At 36.1% G+C, this 8,257-nt stretch overlaps 1 protein-coding gene across 1 annotated transcript; it reads left to right on the top strand.

The window, feature by feature from the left end:
- The first annotated feature begins 6,313 nt into the window (after window positions 1-6,313).
- On the top strand, window positions 6,314-7,720 carry LOC103322797 (2-hydroxyisoflavanone dehydratase-like). The gene has a single exon (XM_008224732.3). The coding sequence runs from the start codon at window positions 6,505-6,507 to the stop codon at window positions 7,501-7,503; it is 999 nt and encodes a 332-aa protein (XP_008222954.2). The 5' UTR covers window positions 6,314-6,504; the 3' UTR covers window positions 7,504-7,720.
- Window positions 7,721-8,257: the final 537 nt, after the last annotated feature.

Raw genomic sequence — 8,257 nt, 5'->3', positions numbered from 1 at the left:
TGGGTTTAGATCCTTGGGTTGGAGATGGCCTAACATAGCTAGCTTTGGGTAGCTCTTGACTCCCTTAGAGCATTTCCACAAGTTAGCCCCTTGCCATGGCAAGGAGAGCCCTAGGCAGCTACTATTCATGTGAATAGTAGTTGCCCTAACCCGTAGCAAAGTGTGTTTCCAGCAGTTTAGGTTTGCCATGGCAAATACTATTCATTTTTTATATTTTTTTTCACAACTTTGTTTACTTAAACAATTACTTTGGATAATATTTTCATATAAGATTTTTGGGTTCCTACGTGTCAATACTATTCATATTGGATAAGATTTTCGGGATAAATTTCAAATTTCAGATACATTTCAAAATTCAAATTTCAGATAAATTCAAAATGTCAAATTTCAGATAAATTTCAAATTTCATTTGAATTTCAAATTTCAGATAAGATTTTCACCTTCTAAGATTGCGCTACGTGTCATATCTATTTGTCTAAATTTTTCTATAAAACCAGAGGCTCAGCTCATACCTCCCACACCAGATATTCTCTACATTTCCATTTCTGAGATTTTAGATTTCATTCTCCATTTTCAATGGCAGACATGCAAGAGGTTTTGGAGAGGCAAGAGTGAGAAGGGAGAGAAAGAATGCGTCGACGAGCTGCAAGCAAAAGGGCGTAGAGAGAACTAGATGAGCAACTTGGCATGGTCGTTGCTTTGCTGGAGGAAGAAAACCAGAGCCACCGTGGTTCACGAGAAGGCCGTGCCCCGAATGTGGACATACATAGATATTCTCGGGGTAAGAATCTTCTGGAAGATTATTTTATCACACATTCTCTGTACTCTGATGTTCATTTTCGAGTGAGATATAAAATGCAACCTCATTTGTTCAATAAAGTCATGCATGATATTTGTAATTATGATGAATACTTTGTTCAAAATAAAAATTATGCTGGAAATTTGGGGCTTCTTCCCGAGCAAAAGTTCACATTGTGATACGAATGTTAGCGTATGGGTCATCTGCTGATCAGGTGGATGAGATTGCCCGGATGGGGAAGTCCATTATTTTGGAGAGATTGGTGCGATTTTGTGATGCAGTGGATTTCCTAGAACGGGTATTATCTACAAACAGCTGAGTCTCGTGGATTTCCTGGAATGATTGGTAGCATTGACTACATGCACTGACAATGGAAAAATTGTCCAACTGCTTGGCAAGAGGATTATGGCAATCGGAAAGGGCAGAAAAGCATCATCCTCGAAGCAGTTACTTGTTTTGATAAATGGGTTTGACACGCCTTCTTTGGAGTTGCGGCTCTCAAAATGATTTGAACATCCTGGGTCAATCCCTGGTGTTCAATGATGTTCTGAGAGGTGAAGGCCCAAATATCACGTATCAAATCAATAATACCGTCTACTAGAATGGGTATTATCTAGCTGATGGTATCTACCCGAGGTGGACAACATTTGTGAAATCAATTCCACATCCCCGATCCCATAAGGAAATTTTTTTTGCTGCCTATCAAGAGGGGTACATAAAAGATGTGGAGAGGTGCTTTGGTATCCTTCAAGCCCGGTGGGCTATTATCAGGAGGGCGGCGCGTTTATTTGACGAGGAGGTGCTTAGGAGTATAATGATGACTTGTATCATCCTCCACAACATGATTGTGGAAAATGAGTATGATTACGATGCTGATGAAGTGTATGAACCATATACCATGAATACGACCTTAACACGAATTTATGAAAAACCCATGGGGCCAAATGGAGAACCAGTGCAGCGTGATCTGTTGGTTAGAGATAGTAGTTTCTTGCCTCGTATGATTGAGCGCTACATGGAGATGCAATCGTCGTATATTCATGAACACCGTCAAGTTGACTTGATGGAGCATTTGTGGGCGGTGAAAGGCAATGAAGGTGAATGAAGTGAAGTGAAGATGTTTTTTTAATGTATTATGTTTATGTTGTATTTTTAGTTATGCTTTGTTGTTTTTTTATGCTTTAGTTGTGGTTTGTTTATTTTTTATGCTTTGGTTGTGGTTTGCTTTTTATGTATGGAATGTTTTGAATAAAAAGGAATTTTGTTGAATATTTTCTTTATTCACTAAAAGAAAATCAATACAACTCATAAAATAAAATACATGAATTACCACTAATTTTTTAAACAAAACAAAAAATACAATGAAATGAAAGGCAAGCAAACTAACTTAATGGTACAATGAAATGAAAGGCAAGCAAACTAACTTAATGGTTTTGATCATTTAACCAATCCGTGTTGCTAGGTCCATCGTCACGCAAAAGTTTTCGTCTCATAACATCACTTCGTTCTAGCTTCCAAAATTGTTTTGTTTCAGGGAACATATGGCTTGTATCCATGGCCATGGTTTCCCGATCCTTTCTTTCAATCTTTTCTTGGCTTTGTTGGTGTACATACTCCCTTTCTTTTGCATATTCTACATCAATTGCCCAATCGTGCTCTTGTTGTTTCATGTCCATTTCAATTCTCATGGCTTGCATCTTTGAAAGTTCCTCCAAAAATTTAGATGCATTCTTGGTAGAATTTACTCCCTCTCTTCGCCTTCGCCGCCTTCCTCCCAATAGGCCTCGGCTCCTTTTGATAGGTGAGTCTTGACTCATCGGGGAATCCATAGGTGAATCCGATGCCAGTGTCTCATAGAGTGGCGTCTCGTTCAAGACTACCGTCGAACCCGTTGGAATAATTTGGAATCTCTTACATTTCTTCACCACCTCCCAACATAGGGTATGGTTGAAACTTTTTTTGCCTTGCCCAGTAGCACCAAAAAACATTTGTGCTTGCATAATCTAAAAAAAAAAAATGGAAATTCAAAGAAACTTTAAAAAATATTGGCAATGCAACAAGTATTAAAAAAAAAATAATGGAAACGCAAGAAACTTTAACAATTTATTAGAAATGCAAAACAAAATATAAATATTGCAAGAAACATTCATATTAATATTGGAAATACAAGAAATATTAACAACATATATAAATTGCAAGAAACATTTAAATAAAATTTAATATGACATAGAAATTAATAAAACAAAAATTACAAATAATTTACCTCACTGCTAAGGTTTTCCTTGCTTCTATGGTTGTCCATCTCTTTTGCCAAGGTATCTCTCCATTTTGCCAACTATTTATTAAGAATTTTCCACCTACTAGATAATGCTTGATCTGTACGGGTCGAACCAATTACCCTTTCACAAAATTCCTAATGAATTTTTTTTTTCTACATATGACAGAATTTCATCTCATTGCCCGTTACGGGACAATGACTAACTTGGAGCCAAGCCTCACACAAGCTAACATCTTCCATCATGCTCCATGTCCCTCCGGTTTCACTAGAAGAACCCATAATATGATAGAGAAAAAAATAACTTGAAAGTGAAAAAATATTGAGTAGAAAGTGAATAATAGTAGAAGGAGAATAAAATGTATAGTAAATTTGGCTTACACCATTCAAATTCAATTTGCCGTACCTAAAACCCTTCACTTTTTGTTCCTATAAATAATACCCAATTTGTATAAGTAAAAACTCATGACTAGGATCCAACTCAACAAGTTACCTAATTAAGTATAAAATCTGATTTATTGTACTTTTCAGATTCCAAAAATACCCTCAACTAAGCCATTATTGCATTTTGTATATTAATGTAGGAATCAATATGAAAACAGTTTTTAATTGGATTGTATATAATGACAGATGTTGAATTTGGAAAGATCTCCAAATGGTTGTAATGGATGTAGGAATTAATTTTGAAACATTTTTAAAAAAATTTAACAATAAATTCAAATTTAGGTAATCGGTTTGTTTAATAAAATGTTTATGTTATTTTCTTTTTATGAATTATACATGACTAATAATCCACTTTATAATTGTTTATGAATAAAACTGTACATACTAATTATGTTGAAAAAATAATGTACCTATTACTTGTTTGTTTTATGAAAAACATAATTTACCTAGTATGAAAAGTGTACATAATTATCTATTCCAAATAATGTACCTATACACATTTACAGTTATATTGTAAAATAATTTATCTGTGGGTAAATAATGTACCTATATTTTATTTAAATTATTGTGTACCTATTTTTAATTATGAAAAATATACGCAATTACAAAGTAACTGACTTTGTTTTTTTTTTTTTGGTAAATAATATACCTATATTTTATATGTATATATTTATATTATATTTTTCATAGGTACATTATTGGATATGTAATTTACAGATTTTTATTTTTATTTTTTGTAATTTTAAGGGGCGAGATGTGAGAGGGAATGACAACTAAAAGAAATGGGGTGGTTGATATGCTATTAATAGGGAGTATATTAATTACAGTTATGGTAGTTAATGAAATGCTTGAAATAAATTATAAATAAAATATGAAGTTTGGTGGCAATGATGTAAAAACATAGAAATACTACAACCTCTTATATCATACTAGTCATTTAAATTTGAAATTGGGTTTTACACATAGATTTATAAAGTAATGGGTATATGTTTAGGAAATAGAAAATGTAGGGATCTATATTGGACAAGCTCTAAAATGTATGAGGAGTTGGTGTTAAAAGTGAAGAGTATTGGTTGGTATTTGTAGAAAAAAAGTTCAGTATTTTTTAAATTTTTTTCGATTTTTTTTCATTTTTTCATTTGGGAAAAAATTGGCTGCCGTTGGATTGTTGGAAAAAAGGGGATCAAGAGCCAGAAGGAGCCACGTGGAAAAGAGCCGTTGGGGGCGGTTTGATTTTTCATTTCTTTATTGGGGAAAAAATAGTTGCCGTTGGATTGCTGGAAAAAGTGGATCGGAGAGCCAAAAGCCACCACGTGGAAGAGAGCCGTTGGGGGCATGGCGGCGCGTCAAAATTTTTAATGTTAAAAAATTTAAACTCCGATCTTGGCGCCACCCTTACCCTCTGGGCTCGTGCCGGCCCAGTTGGTGGGCCCTACTCCTTGCCCTGGCAGATCTTTGTTCTTTGAAACACCATTTTGGACTTGCCCCCCCAACCCTCCCTTGGGCCTCTTGCTGGAAATGCTCTTATAGTTTGGGAGTTCTTTTCGTTGGCCTCCACCTTATATGAGCACAACCATGCCTATTTATAGGCTTTGATTGCCGACATACACAGCCACCGACTTGGGCTTCTTCATTTCTTAGAGCATCTACAATGGGCTCCCTAAACCGCCATTCTTAGATAAATTTTAGGGAGGAATCGTAAAAATGCAACTCCAACCACGCTCCCTATCCACCTCTTAAAATAAGGAGTCCTCTAGGAGCTCCTAAATCTGAGGAGAGAGAAAAGACTCATAATGACTCCTTATAATTTAATATTGCTTTATTTAATGAGTATTTCAAACCTTTATTTAATGTTAACTTTTTTTATTTTATTTTTTAATAGAAATGGACCAATCAAAAAAGAGTGATAGCATTTATAACTCTCCAAATTATGGAGTATGGTTGGAGTTGAAATTTTTTAAGAGAGCTCCTAAAATAGCTTTCTTATATTTTTAGCCAAATTTTAGCTAAGAAATAGAGAACATATGTAGATGCTTTTAGCAACATATGTGTCTTGTACTAGAATGTTCTTCAAACTTCAATTGCTTTTGTTCCACCGCCTTGAGCATTCAGCCACTGCTAGCTTCCTCTAGAATATTCTTGCATTGCCATCTCCATCTTTTGAATTCTTGACTTCTCTAGTATTGTGAACACAAATGATCATTATTTTTTCAACACTCCTCTTTAATACGTATTTGTGTTTCTCCACACATGCACCTTATGAAACTAGCATTAATGAACATCTAGTTGATGTTGTAGTTTCGTGCTCATGTGGCATTTTGTTCATTCGTAGTTACCTTGATAGTTCTTCGCTGGCAATATTTTTCTCTTGTCAATGCCCAATTTATTAGTTTCAACATACGGGCTTCTTTTTTTTTAACAGAAAGATACAAAAGCAAAACGTTTTGAGAGGCCAGAGGGCTAACATTTTTTGACCAATGGAAGACATATGGCGGCTACTGTTGTTGCAGTGTAAAACACGGCACCTCACTTTATTTGTTTTTTATTATTATAATGAATTAATGGCAAACCTCCCTCCATTTAAAGGTCACATCCTCAACCCTCAAGCTTCACCACTTCAATTCATTACTTATTGTTAAAAAATAATGCACATATACTTGAATAATATAGAAAAATTTAGAAAAATTGAGAAAAGATGACAAGTTAAATTTGAGCTGTACACTGAAACATCCTATTAATGTATTGTAACTAGAAAATTCTAGATTTATATTATAACTAGTGGCTGGAAAACACTTTAGAAAATTATAAACTCACATCAGCCACCTCTTGTATCCAACCAACTCTAAGCCTTGTACCCTTCTTATTTCAATCAATAAAATAAAGTTATCTTGTTACTCTATAAAAAGTTCTCTATTCATCATTAAGCTATTATCCTAAGCCTCTCTTCTCTCTACAACTAACACTTATCTTATATCTCTGCCCTCCAATGACTTCCACCACCATCGCCACCACCACCGCGAAAGAAATAGCTTCCGAATTCCTTCCTCGCATCAGAATCTACAAAGATGGCACAGTGGAACGCCTTATGGGCTCTCCCTATGTGCCCCCTTCTCCTCATGACCCACAAACCAGAGTCTCCTCTAAAGACTTCACTTTTTCACACAACCCCAACATCTCTGCTCGACTTTACCTCCCAAATGTCCCTCAAAACCAAACCCAAAAGCTACCCATCTTGGTTTACTTCCATGGTGGAGCATTTTGCATTGAATCTGCCTTCTCGTTCCTTGACCACCGTTATCTCAACCGCTTGGTCTCAGAAGCCCAAGTTATAGCTGTCTCTGTTGAGTACAGACTTGCCCCAGAGAACCCACTTCCTATTGCTTATGAAGATTGCTGGGTTGCGCTTCAATGGGTCACTTCTCACGCAAACAACGAAGAATTAGATGATAACAAAGAACCATGGTTACTCAACTATGGAGATTTTGATAGATTGTATATTGGTGGTGATAGTGCAGGTGGCAATATTGCACATAACTTGGCTCTGAAGGTAGGGGCTGAGAGCTTGTCTGGTGCTGTGAAAATTTTGGGTGCATTTCTGTCCCACTCTTACTTTTGGGGTTCCAAGCCAATTGGGTCAGAGCCTAAAGGTGAAGACTTTGAGAAGACTACGGAGTATAAACTTTGGGACTTTGTTTATCCATCAGCTCCTGGAGGGATTGATAATCCAATGGTGAATCCAGCGGGTGAGGGTGCCCCGAGCCTGGCTGGACTCGGGTGCTCTAAGCTGCTTGTGTGTGTTGCAGGCAAGGATCAGCTGAGGGATCGAGGTGTTTGGTATTGTGATTTGGTGAGGGAAAGTGGGTGGAAAGGAGAAGTGGAGCTGTTTGAAGTGGAAGGAGAGGACCATTGCTTTCATATCTTTAGTGAGACTGAGACGGAGAATGTTAAGAAAATGATCAAACGCTTGGCTTCTTTTCTTGTCTAGTATTATTTATCATGTCAGTTTGCTCACGTTTGTGACTGTTGAGCTCTGCCCATCCCATTTCTCTCTTTGACAAAAAGAAAAATAAAAATAATTGGCTGACTTTTTCCTCCAGTAAAACCCATTTTCTCTTTCTCTTCTCTTTTCTCCTCAAGTACTACTTAGTGGTTGTAATGTCTTTTATGATATTTGAATAATTGGAATCTATTGACAGTGTTTAGTGTGAGCATCAAAACTATCACCATCATGCAATCTAAGCTTAAAATGACTAATCAAATTTCTTTGATGGTCTAATTCATTACCCGCAGCGCACTAGCATTATGAAGACATTAAAATAAATGAGTGGATGACAAAAGTGCTAAAATATGAGATGTATAAGAGAATATTGTCTGTGAGAATTTTCTATGTATTCTTCTCCTCGTAGGAGGTTGTATTTATAATACAATAAACCTTTATAGTTCAAGGAAAGTAACAACTCCTAATTCTATTAATAGTAGGAAATCGGGAATTAAAGTAAATCAATTACACTTAATATAGGAATCCTTGGCGTGTAAGAAAAGTAACTGTGGGCAAGGATTGAAATATCGGCCGATACACCGATATATCGGCCGATATATCGACATTTTGAACTGTCGACATCGATATTGGGGGGTAAGGTTATATCTTCCCCTATATCGACGATATATCCCCGATAAATGCGATATTCCCGATATTTTGCCGATATCTACCGATATTTCCCGATACCCATAACAAAACC

This window comes from Prunus mume, linkage group LG2 (genome assembly GCF_029339155.1).
Source record: "Prunus mume cultivar Tortuosa linkage group LG2, ASM2933915v1, whole genome shotgun sequence".
Taxonomy (NCBI): domain Eukaryota; kingdom Viridiplantae; phylum Streptophyta; class Magnoliopsida; order Rosales; family Rosaceae; genus Prunus; species Prunus mume.
This window is presented reverse-complemented; position numbering and strand designations above follow the sequence as displayed.